At 37.8% G+C, this 13,304-nt stretch overlaps 1 protein-coding gene across 3 annotated transcripts in view; it reads left to right on the plus strand.

Moving 5' to 3' along the window:
* Positions 1–13,304, plus strand: part of PUM2 (pumilio RNA binding family member 2) — a 108,402-nt gene that overhangs the window by 84,089 nt on the left and 11,009 nt on the right. For 2 of the 3 annotated variants that reach the window (XM_065402160.1, XM_065402161.1), the window contains exons 13-16: positions 956–1,192; positions 8,317–8,584; positions 9,264–9,393; positions 13,059–13,193. In XM_065402160.1, coding sequence (XP_065258232.1) covers positions 956–1,192; positions 8,317–8,584; positions 9,264–9,393; positions 13,059–13,193 — 770 coding nt within the window. The remainder of the gene's footprint in view (positions 1–955; positions 1,193–8,316; positions 8,585–9,263; positions 9,394–13,058; positions 13,194–13,304) is intronic. The other variant, XM_065402162.1, reaches the window with a different exon arrangement.

Raw genomic sequence — 13,304 nt, forward strand, 5'->3', positions numbered from 1 at the left:
ATGTTCCAAAATTAAAACAGGAACTTTGTTTTAACATTGCACTATTACATAACATTACAGAATTTTTTAGTTTGTAAAATGGTGATTCATATGTATCCCTTAATTTATCCTAGAATGGTCATCAGCCTGCAGATAATACTGGGCAATATAGCAGTCCTTCACTAACACAATTTAGCCTAAGCTTCTAGTCCATAATTTACTTTCAAGCAATGCCACAATATTATTTAAAGCTGTACCCAATTCCTCACCTTATTTTGTTTATCCCATCCTGTGCTCTGCTTCTCCTCTTTGCAGCTTATACCCCTTTATGATCTTCATCCAAAATATTCTCTTTGAAAACCAACAATTCTCTCAGGGAATTTGAAAACTGACTCGAGCAGAATTACTTAAAGTGGCCAGTTGGTTTCCACAGTTCTAAGAGGTGTATGACAAAGAAGAGACATTCAGTAGCAGCTGGGGCAAAAGTGAAGGAGATTCGTTATTTTATTTTCTCAGCTTTTAAGCAAATACTTTTATTTTATCCAGCCAGTTTCCTGAAACCAAGTGGCACCAACTTGAATTATTTCCTGTGGAGAATTTTTTTTTGCAGATATTAGTGGCAATACTTTCAGCACCACTGAATCATATAAAGCATAGTGTAGGAAATTCCTGACTACTGATCCCAAAGCCTGAAGCCAGGACACTAAAACATAGTACTACAATATACCAGTAAAAAGTCTGAAGTGAAATGTCAAAAAAGATTTGGGCATTGAGTTAAAATACTTCCTTATCTGTGGTATGTTTATACCCGTTTGTGATTTATTCAAAAGCATGTACGGTTATCACAGTAATTGTCTTTATCATAACAATTGTTATAGTTATTGTGATCACATCTGTTATTGCCCAGCTGTAATTGGGGATAGGTTTTATTCAGTTGACACTGTATGTAATTAGGGTTTTTTTATTTCTTCTTCAGTTGGCAGTTCTGCAAGTAGTAGTGCCACAAGGAGAGATTCTCTATCTACTAGCTCTGACTTGTACAAAAGATCTAGTAGCAGCCTAGCACCCATAGGGCAGCCATTTTACAATAGTCTGGGATTTTCCTCCTCTCCAAGTCCAATAGGCATGCCTCTGCCAAGCCAAACTCCAGGACATTCACTTACGCCACCGCCATCACTTTCATCACATGGATCCTCATCCAGTTTGCATTTAGGTAAAAACAAAAAAAAACCCTTTTTGTTTGTATGTGTGTATGTATTTCTATATGTGTAAAATATTGTATGTTGCATAAAAGATGTCACGCTATCTTTGCTGTCAAATAGTTTTTTAATTAGAGGGCCCAGTTCTGAAAGTTGCAGAGTGCACTCAAACTCTCATTGATGTGACAGTGGAGAGCACACAGCATCTTGCAGTATGGAGCCAACAATTGATTTTCTACCACTCTTCAGATCTGAAAAGTAGAAAGGAAGATCTGATGCCCAGTAAGACAACTCAATTTTTGTAGTATATATTCCTTTCTACTATGTTCAACAGGCAAAAGTGTATTATTCTTATTTGTGATTTGAGTGTACTATCTATATTTATCGAGGACCCTTTGATATGAGCAAATGTATTGTTTGATAGTGAAATAACTTTCACTATCACCTGATATGCTAATGTTAGGAGAAAAACTTAAGCAAAGCTCACAATATTGAAAGTATTGAAGGATCATTTTGAATCAATTAGTCTGTTGTCTTGAGGTCAGCTACTTTGCCAGTACAGCAAGGATTATCACCAAGCAGATGAAGAAAATCAAGTGGTTATAGATCCATAATGCATTCTTTCTGTGGTGCCCCTCTGTATTATTTTCAAATTTATTTGTTAACAATAGTTCTAGAAATATTTGATCCAGTAAGAACATGTGGTGGCTTAATCTGAAAACCACAAACACCACACCCACCCAAACCCACAAATAGGTATATATGTGGAAGATCATGTGTTTAATTCAGGGTTACTTCATAAAGCCTTTTCCTCTTTTTCGCTGTAAATTTTTGTGGTTTTCTACATTTGGATGCATGATTGCACATAACTATTAGAATGAATTTCACTTGGCCCCATTGACTACTGTACACAGTCATCCATCCATGCAGGTAGTAGACAATTTAATACTTGTACACTTTTATATTTTTGTACAAATTAAAACAGGAAGAAATGAGAACTGAGGCTCTAGGGGAATAGAAATTTCTTGAAGCAAGAAATGTATAAGTGATATATGTATTCGTGTTAAGCATAATTGAAATATACAATACAGTTACAATTTAGTGTCCCCCTTTAATATGACTTTATGGTTATATACTGACTTCTCTAAATAAAAAATGGGTAAGGGTACATTTTAGCAACTTGATTTATGTTTTTTAACCGTTTTTTCCTTTTTTATGTCTATAAAGTGCACCTTTTGGGCAGAGACCATGCACGGAAAGTTTCAGTCCAAATGGAAGCTTTTCCGAAAATTGCATCTGACAATGGGGTTATCATGAAAACCATTTTGCAGTTCTTAACTAGAGCTTTCACTAACAGTGAAAGCTATAATTTAAATCCAAAATTTGGGGGCATTATCTGTATCCATAAAGTTGATGAAATCTGTATGGTTAGTGAACTGTGTTAAATAACAGGAGCCTTTCCAGTTTTGAAAAAATATATAGGTGCCATCAGTATCAAGGATTACACCGGTCAGCAGAATTGAGTTAAACAGGATTTAAACAGTTTAGACTGTCTGCCTGACAATGTGGGCTAAGCCCAATTGTTTGTTAAAATAGTGTATTGGATTAATGGCTAAAAAGTATGTAGAGACCATAAAGCTATATTCTGAAAAGTGACTTTATAAAATGGACCGTGAGATTCCATGCTTACTTTGTCTCAAACATTTCCAGATCAGATATGATCAGTTTACATGTAAAATTGTTTTCCTGTCCTGCAAAATCAATTTAAAATCTGAAAGTCATTGTGGTTTTTTTAGCTCTCATAATTAACGGTAATGAAGATTCAGTTACTCTTTCAGTCGGATTGTTTCTAATGGGGTTGCACAAACGTAAAGGGTGCCCTGCAGTTGAAATTTAGTTACCTGTTCTATTACTTTCTCTTGGAAAGCTGTGTTGACTCAGTAGTGCTGTCAGGTACAAAAAGTAGCAAAAGTTGTTACTGAAGTAAACAGATGTGTCTCAATACAAATAGAGAGCAGATTTAAGGAAGAAGTCATTCTTTTCATGTTTCAGAGCAGAACAATACTTTAAGGCTGTGTTTGCACTGCAGTTTTCATCTGTATTTTGATAATGCCTGTCAAACACAGGTCTAATCCCTCTTTGGATCTGGTGTTGAAGTCCTTTGTGCTGCCTGCTGGTATGGACAGGATTAACTACATTTAACTCCTGTTCTCTTAAAATGGTGGCTGGGACTCAGTTGATCCTGTCCATACCACTGCAACAGTGGGTGGAGGCATACATGGTTTATACCCCCTTTGTCAGACCCTGCTGCAAATTATAGTGTTGACACAGCCTAAACAACCAACTGCCCCTTTGCAAGAAATTTAAAATTTTAAAATAGCATTCATCTCCTGTCACCATCTCCTTTCTTTCCCACTTGACAAAGTGTAAGCTCACTTCAATTATTTTAGTAATTTGTCCCCTATTGTCAAGCCATCACAGTACAAGCTGGTTGCTTGTAACAGCTCCTTTCTAATACCAAATTTCAGTAGAAAGTCTGCGAATTGAATGATTCAAGACACTAAACTATCCTTTCACTCACAGTGATAAAACTGTGAGCCCAACTGGTTTTAAGCCATGTTTAAAACACTGGGACGACTTTTGTTTTAAGTATTCTAGACCAGAGCAAAGTTTTGAAGTTATGCTTTGTCCATGTTGTCCAGGCAAAGCTTCTTAGCCTGAACTGCTGATGCTGTTTTAGTTTTCCCATAGAGGTGGCCTTAAGAATTGGTCAGTCTGGTTGAGAGTCGAGGCCCACTGTCAGCTCATGTGGGCTACTGTGTAGCGCCTTGACTGTGGAGGCGTCATAAGCACTGAATTCATTTCTGAAATATAGACAAAATAAATTATGAAAAACCTTTATATATTTGAGTCCTTTACATTTTTCCTTGAGCGGATAAAAAATAGAGCTGACCTCTTCTTACTTGAGGATCCGCTGGGGCTGTTCCCTTATTACAAATAAAGAAATAAGCCCGTGTTAATTATTTAATCATTGTACTGTATTTTTATGTTAGAAAGTAAGATTGTTAACCACACTTAAACACAACAGCTGTTGTATGGCAGAGCTGTTTTACTTCTTGGGGAGAAATTCTTGAACAAATAATTTAATAAGTGTTAACTGCTTTCTTGATATCTAAAGGAATTGGTGATACTGGACTTTTTAAATATTCTTTTTCATTTTTTTCCTGTTTCATGAAATAATGTGTACTATCTAAGTTAGATAGTAGTAGTTTACTTAATATTCATAGGACTGTTTAAAATTTGTATTGGCCCAATTATTGTTTTACCATACTGAAGATCTCCCTTGTGTAAAATCAGAAGTGGTAGCAAATAAATAGGGTGACCAGACAGCAAATGTGAAAAATCGGGATGGGGGTGGGGGTAATAGGAGCCTATATAAGAAAAAGACCCCAAAATCAGGACTGTCCCTATAAAATCGGGGCATCTGGTCACCCTACAAATAAATGTGCTCTTTGTTACCGTATTAGGCATACTGTGCACTTGATCTCATACTAGATGATATCCTGTTTGGTTCTCTTCTTGTTAATAGTTCGGTCTCTAAACTTACCTGGGAGATTAGTTGGCAAACTTTTGTAGATAGTGCTTTTGAAAGCTAGTCATTGTCCAATCCATTTAATGAATGGAGCAATGCATTATGTATCAGTTGGCCAATTCATTTAAAAGAATTGGCCTACTAGACCTCTGTTTTGGTATCTGAATCTGCAAAATAAACAAGTTTTTGAATTTTTGTAGAACAAACCTGACATAGTAAGGTAGCCAGAAGGACTTTAGAAACTAGCTCTCAGTTTTGAAGAATTTACAGTGCTATAAACAATAAATCTTTGTGAGTATAACTGAAAGGTGTCCTGAACTATAGAAATAGCTGAGATGCACTTCTGCAGATGGTATTGGTTGTATGTTATTTTTTTGTGCACTAAGAATGTCTGAGTAGAATAGATGAGAGAAGTACAAAGCTGAGTAATCCTTGTATCTGTCAACACAATGAGCAAGAATATATAGTTATACAATAAATATCTATGACTTCTTACTTTTATTTTAGGGGTTTTCATTTGCAGTCTGTTCCATTCATTATTAAGCTAGAACACTCCTTCTGATGTAATACTTCATTATAGTAGCAAAGCTAACCACCTCATCAACAAATCAGTATTCCCCAATATTTTGTTTAAACTTTCCAGTAACTTCTGTAGCACAGATTTCTTTAAGTTGTTACTGAAGTAAACAGATGTGTCTCAATACAAATAGAGAGCAGATTTAAGGAAGAAGTCATTCTTACTTTTCATGTTTCAGAGCAGAACAATACTAGAAGTTTGACAAATTCTCCATGCTGATCAACTATTGAGGGATGGAGATACGTCTTCAGCCATACCAAGTTATGCTATGATCTTGTCATATGTCAGAAGCTAAACAGAGCTAGGATAGTTCTTGAATAGAAGGCCCTAGCCTCTGTTTGCCAGAAGCTGGGGATGGGCAACCGGGGATGGATCACTTGATGATTACCTGTTCTGTTCATTCCCTCTGAAACACCTGGCATTGGCCACTGTCAAAAGACCGGATACTGGGCTAGATGGACCTTTGGTCTGACCCAGTATGGTCATTCTTATGTTCTCAAGACAGTATTTCAGCAGGGTTTTGAGTTGGTAATTCAGTAGGTGTTACTGTTTCCTTTGAGTTAGTATATACTTTCATTGGCAATATTAAAAAGAAAACAAATTGTTCCCAGGAACAATTCTCCAAATAAAATTTAATTGTAAAGTGCTTTGAGATCCTTAAGGATGAAATTTTGCTATATAAATTTATTAATACATTTGTGTTAGACGACTTACCCAAAAAGTTAAAACAAACAGAAAAATTGTCATACCCAGATTATGCTCTCATGGGCCCTGTTTTTCAAAAGTATGTGTTTTAAATTATTCCTAATTCACACATGCAATTCCATCTTTGTGTGCATGCGCTGATTAGATCCATAAAATATAGGCGCATTTATTCAGAACTATCCTGTTACTTTACACAGAATACAGTACTTGTGTAATAAAGTAATACGAATTTTAAATCCTGCCAGTCTTATTATGGAGGCAAGTTGTATTAAAGCTGCACTCACATCGCTATTAAACAAACTTTGCTGAAATCTTGTGGCATTAGATTTACTCCACTATTCTTAAATTAATAATGAGATTTAGTCTTGAATTGTAATTACTTAGCGCTGAAAAGGATAACATTTAAAAGCATGATTTTTTTCAATCCTTAGTTGTTAAAAAAAAAAAAAAAAGTCTCACTGCATAAACTTTGTCTGCATCCATCTTGACCTATACAATAATAATATACCCTTTACATTATTATCATCATCTGTCAGCCCATTTCTGGAAATATTGATAATGGAAATCACATAAATGGTAGCTGTGAGATGAGGATTTTGCAGCTAACTTCATAACAATAAAGTAGTCAATTTTAACAAAAAAACAAAACAAAGAAAACCTTGAGACTAGAGCACTTTTTTATATCATTTTGAGATGCTATAGATCAAATTAGGGACCTAAACTACTTATTCCTTTAAATGTTTATTTTACAATTAGTATTACTTCCCTTTTGTTTCCCTTTTAGCTCATTGTGCTATCCAATGTAATGTAAATTACTGCAGATATACTAATATATCTCAATCTTTTGCATACATCTCAGCTGGCCATTCAAAAAAGATTCTGGGACACTTTATAAATGTTTACCAGCCCACTGTAATAACTTGGTTGCTTGGTCTAGTAGATTGGTCAGCAAAATATTACCAATCAAAGGCTTGGTTATGGCTTAAAAGGACACTGTCAGTTTGAATTTTTTTTAAAATCTGTTTCCTGATAGAACACCCTTCTTTACAGCACACATTGAAATTCCTTTTTAAAAATGAGTAAGTGATTTTTGGGTTGGGAGTGGGAGGGTTATTGCTCTCCTGTGATGCTAATAAGGGTCTGAGTTAGTGTCTCCCTTTGTAACTCCAGGGAAAACATTGAAAGTGATGTAGCTTCCTCTCTTCCCCCCCCCCCACCCCCCCCCGCCCTTATTTTTTTTAGTGTCTGTCAGTATAGTAGGTACAAGTTTTTCAAGTAGAAATGTGACTTTCATTATTTATTATTTACATTAAAGTAGCAGTATCCCTTTTACATATCATAATGTAGCAGTTAAAATATATGTTGCCTGGTACTCAATTATGGTGATATCTGTTGGGTGCAACATGGAAGATGATGCTGATGGGTTTGTGAGGTGAAGACAGTCGGACAGCTGTAGGTGAAAATACTGGCTACGCAGGAAACAGGTGCTACATAAAGCAAGATCAGCTCATATATAAGGAGGGAGGGGCAGAGTAATATAGAGCTTTTGAGGTGCTGAGGAGAAGCTGAAATTTGATATGATCGAGGATTGGCAGCCAGTGGAGCGATTACCATTTCTAAATGAACTTCAATTTAACTAATCCTGAAACAGTCGAAGATATTTAAAGCAGAACCGTTTTAATGTTCTATCTTAAAATTTGTTTCACATACATATAGTGCTTGCAAAGCCTGGGATGCTGACGTCTTCTGTTTTCCCCACAGAACAGGTACAGCATGGGCAATGGCAGCACAAGGGCCCCAAAATGCCCTGCCACTTTGTCATAACTGACTAGAGTATCACCATAGGGGATAAAGGATAGTTCAATTTCTGTAGCCTATTCAAATCTTTGGCCAACTGTGAGATTACCAACCAAGGGTATGAGATAGTGCCACTTGTGAAGTGGAAACCTGCCCATGGGTCATTGGGCTGAGACCACCCAGTTCTAAAGTTTCTATACATTTGTATAGATATACAGCACTTCATATGTTGTATTGATTGTTTCAATGAAAGTTATACCTCCTGCTCTTCCCTTAAAAAACAAAAAGGGGGTGTGGGTGGGTGTGCTTTATTTCTTTTATGAATATAACCAACTCTATCATCTCAGTTGAGGTGACTGAATAGTAAAAAGACAATTTTTCTTTAAAACATACACCGTTTTAGTACAGTTCTGTTTGTTGCTTACTTTCTTTAAAGCTTGTTTACTGACCGAGCTGCTTCCTTGTAGGAGGGCTGACAAATGGTAGTGGTCGCTATATCTCTGCAGCACCTGGAGCAGAAGCAAAGTATCGTAGTGCCACGAGTACCTCCAGTCTTTTTAGCTCCAGCAGCCAACTCTTCCCTCCTTCACGTCTTCGTTATAGCAGGTCTGATATTATGCCCTCTGGACGCAGTAGGTTGCTGGAAGATTTCAGAAATAATCGCTTCCCTAACCTTCAACTAAGAGACCTTGTTGGACATATAGTTGAATTTTCTCAAGACCAGCATGGTTCGAGGTAAGTGTTGTAGTGAAGCTTATAATTGAAGGAATAACATTTATCAATTGAGTTAAAGCATTTCATTTTTAACGTGAACTTGTGGTTGCCCCACTGTGAAGTATCTATCATTTTTACAGAGACAGTTTTTAGAATAGAGCTACATTTAAGTAGTGCAGAAAGTCTTACACTAGCCTCCCTTCATACCAGGAAGAATTTCACCGTAAGTTATGTAAGGAGCTAAATGTACAATTCTTAAGTAAAAAATATTTTCAGTATAGAATCAGTCTTTCTAAAGTTTAGGAGTTCTCTTAAGTATCAAAAAGACCTTGGTAAAAGGCTGGAATCAGGAATCAAATACATTTTTCAGTAGTAGCTGGTGTGGTACTTAGTTGTCATTTTTTTACTTTTTTTTGTCTGCCTTAGATACAGTAACAAATTGCGAGAAGAATTCGTCAAGAGCAATTTACCCTTCAGCCATTTTTTTTTATTGGAACTTTAATCATCAGTGTTATTCTGAAACAGGTCTATATTTATATTTTAAAAAACTATTAATGAAAGTATTGCTTCTAAATATAGTCTTAACTAAATGTCCTAATTTTAGTGATTTGATTTCTCATCAAAATAAATGTAGTGATTTGTAGTATTTGAGGTTTTCACTTTTTTTATGTAATGGCATATACATTTCTCTTGCACTTAGATTCATACAGCAAAAGCTGGAACGAGCTGCTCCAGCTGAGCGCCAGATGGTATTTGCTGAGATTCTGCAAGCAGCGTATCAGTTGATGACTGATGTATTTGGAAACTATGTAATACAGAAATTCTTTGAGGTAAATATATACTTTAGTCAGCATTTTTGTGCCTGCACTAAAAGACTTTTTTGTTTATTTAAAGGTTCTATTCCGATATTGTACACTTACCATAGCACCTATGTTTTTTGATACTGGAGGCTGCTTGACAGTGTTTTCTCTTCAGTACTCCCCAAGAAGAGTGGGAGAGTTTTTCCTTGTGTGGTGGTGTCCTGGCATGGCCCCGTCCTGTTGACAGTTGTTATCCTCTCCACTCTTAGGCTATAATCGTATTTCAGGAAGCAGGGTGAGTGGAGTTTGCCTGCCTATTGTAAGGGGACACAGTAGTTTCCTTATCACTTAGAAATTTTTTTGTCTTGACTAGGTAGGGATGACTTCTAAAATTGCTTTAAAAACAGTGCTACTTCATCCACACTTTGCAGGTGAACTATTTTTAAACCAGTTAGCCTAAAGTTTTAACAGTGTTGAGAACCAGTCCAGGAAATACAGTTTTAGACCCACTTTATTATAGATAGGGGCATAGAAGTCCTGTTGCGTTGCTCGGTGCGGCTATGTAGAGATCCTTGGCTGATGCTTTGAAGTGTTAATATTTGTTTAGGCCCACTAAGGCCGTTTTTAAGATAAACATCACATCAACTTGCTTAAATAAATATCTTAATAGATGAGTGTCCATCACAATGTGAAAAATAAATACATATTTTTAAAAATGTTACCCTAAAATTTAGTATTTTTTTTTCTCAGTATTTTAAAAATCCTTTATTGATCAGGGTCCATAACAGATTCTCCTATAATATATGTAACTTGCAGTTCTCTCTCCCACTAGATCTTTGTAATCTGTCAAGTAAATGAAGAATAATACTGCACATGATTAAAAAAAAAACCAAAAAAACACCTCCTTATGAACTTTTCAGTGAAAATATTTATTGTGCATACATGGCCATGTTTAAACTAAAATAATTTGTATGGACATAGTCAGTGCCTGAGGGGTTCACAATTATGCCTCCTACTTATTTTAATTCTCCACACATTCAGTTTAATTCTTTGTGGTGGCAAGCAGGGCAGTGTTCCAGAATAATTCCTTGTATATCTAAAGAAATACATTGAAAATTGATGCTAGCAATGTCATTCACCAGCTATCCAACAATCACAAGCTAGTACGAGGAGGCAAAAAAATGAAAAAGTAGGATACTCATATAGTGACTTAAAATGCTTTTGTTTTAAAAATCGGCTTGTTTTCAATTAATTGCTAGTAGGGTAAAGCTATGTTGGTTTGGGTGACCCTTAACTGTGTATCTCCATAGTTTAAAACATTTAGTTACTTTTACTGTAACTCAGCTTCTCTTGGTTTCTCATTCTTGTTTTTGTTAACATACGGTGTTCTTGTGTGGATTTTTACTCTTAGATGTGTGATGTACTTTCAACTGCAACTCCAGCCCAACAAAGTTGTTTTGTTTGAGAGTTCTGTGCAGCTAGGATAATTTGTTCCATCTTCTTTCTCTGAATCCAAGTTCCCTGTATAGCTTTGCTGCACTACAGGCTCATATCCCTCATCCTCTTCTCCCCCTCCCTCCCTCCCCCTCGTAAAAATTATCTCTGCAGAATGATAGGTCTGGCTTAGATTCTTTCCACACTCACTTGCCCACCCACTGAGTCAGAATGCCATCACAGCATCTAACCTCTACAAGCTGCCTCTGCTTCTAGCTACTCCAGGGCTGCCCAGAGGGGGGGGCAAGTGGGGCAATTTGCCCCGGGCCCCACAGGGGCCCCCACGAGAGTTTTTCGGGGCCCCTGGAACAGGGTCCTTCACTCGCTCCGGGGGCCCCGGAAAACTCTCGCGGGGCCTGGGCCCCCGGAGCTTCTTCCGCTCCGGGTCTTCTGCGGCAGTTCGGCAGTGGGGGGGATCCTTCCGCTCCGGGACCGGCCGCTGAAGTGCCAGGTCTTCGGTGGCGGGGGCCCCCGCCGCCGAAGACCCCAGGCTCCCTGAATCCTCTGGGTGGCCCTGAGCTACTCCTATGCTTTCCAAGGTTTTTCTTTCTCCAAGTAGAGGAGGTGCCCTAGAGCTGCAGGAGCAGCCAGGATGGGGTGTTGAAAAGGAATGCAGCGCTCCCTTGCATGTGAAGTCTGCATGCTTTTGCAGTTTCTGTGTACTGCATGCTCCAGCTTTTTCCCTGTGCAGATTAGTCCACAAAGTGAGATGGCCAAAAAATCCTGGGCGCATAATTAGAAGGATATTTTCAGGATATAGAACTTCATCCTGGCAAAGGAGTGGCTCTGAAAAGAACTTATGAGCCATGGTAGATAACCAGCTGAACATGAACGCTGTCCAGTGCTGTGATTGAAAGGGCTCTCAAAAAATTTTAATGCATAAGTAGGTGATACTCCCTCTGTATAAAGTATTTCAGACCTCTGTTCAAGTACTGTTTGGTTCTGGTGTTTATACTTCTTTAAAAGTGAAGTTAGAAAAGCTAGGGAGGGTTCATCAAAGAATTATTCTGAGGTCTGGAAAATACATCTTATGCTAAACTGCTTTAGTCTCTCAATCTGCTAATTTTTTCAAAGAGAGGGATAAAAAGCAGCTTGACTGTGGTCTATAAATACATATGCCAGGAGAAGATACCTGATACTATAGGGCTGTTTAATGTGGGTAAAATCATAACAAGAGTCAATGGCTGAAAGATGAAGCTAGAAAACTTCAAATTGGGGATAAGTTGCAAATTTTGAACAGGGAAAACAATTGTTGGAACAATTTCCCAAGGCATATGGTTTAGATTTGTTTTCACTTAGTCTTTAAACAAAGACTGGATGTTGTCTTAAAAGTGTTCTGTAGTTCAACCACAAATTATTGACCTTAACTCAAGAATTATTGACTGAAATTTTACCACCTGTTATGCAGGAGGTCACATTAGATGGTGGTTTGTAGTTATTTCATCTTGCTGTCCTAAATTGACTCAGGCCTAGCCTCAAAAATGTTCCCAAGAAAGACAGCACTAATCCATAGGTACAGCTTAGGGGTTCCAACGTCAAGTACTAAATGCAGGTTAAATTGCCTGACACTTCTACTTCTCCTCAGCTACCTACACACCCAGTGTTCTGGTACACTTTGGCTCTGCTTCATGGGTCCTAGGCAGTTCCAAACTTCCCCAAGGTGTGCAAGGTACCAACAAGCTTTCCATGGCATTTGAGGCCACAGTGAGCCACTCCAGAGCTGACCCCTTTCTCTGCTACTTCCCTTTTGCTACCTAGAAAAAAGGTCATCTATTAGGTTTATTAGAATGATTTTGTCAAGATGCAGTGACAGAACCAAATCTGAGACATTGAAAGAGCACATTGAAAATGTTGTTCATTGGCAAATTGGGATCACATGATGTTAAATTGCAAAGGATTGCCCCTTAGGTCGACCATTTGCGGTGTCTACACTGCGCTGGGTCAACGGGAGAAACTCTCCCGTCAACTTACCTTATGCTTTTCGTTCCGGTGGAGTACCAGAGTCGATGGGAGAGCGATCGGCGGTCGATTTAGCGGGTCTAGTGAAGACCCGCTAAATCGCCCCCCGTGGCTCGGTCACCGCACATCGATCCCCCGGTAAGTGGAGACAAGCCCTATGACAGTTAGATTTCTGCCAAATAAAACCACATCATACTGCAATGCATCAGCTTTCGTTTAACAGCATCTTTGTTTTCTTGTAGTTTGGAAGCCCGGAACAAAAGTTAGCCCTAGCAACACGCATACGTGGTCATGTTCTGCCATTAGCCCTACAGATGTATGGTTGTCGGGTTATTCAGAAAGCACTAGAATCTATCTCACCTGACCAGCAGGTAATTGTAAGTTAGAACAGTATTTTTTTGTATTTATTTTCAACAAATCCATTGCGTGCTCTCTAAAGATTTTCAGTTTTTACTATTGACATATGCTTGAAATAAAATGAATCTTTT

This window comes from Emys orbicularis, chromosome 3, assembly GCF_028017835.1.
Source record: "Emys orbicularis isolate rEmyOrb1 chromosome 3, rEmyOrb1.hap1, whole genome shotgun sequence".
Lineage (NCBI taxonomy): Eukaryota > Metazoa > Chordata > Testudines > Emydidae > Emys > Emys orbicularis.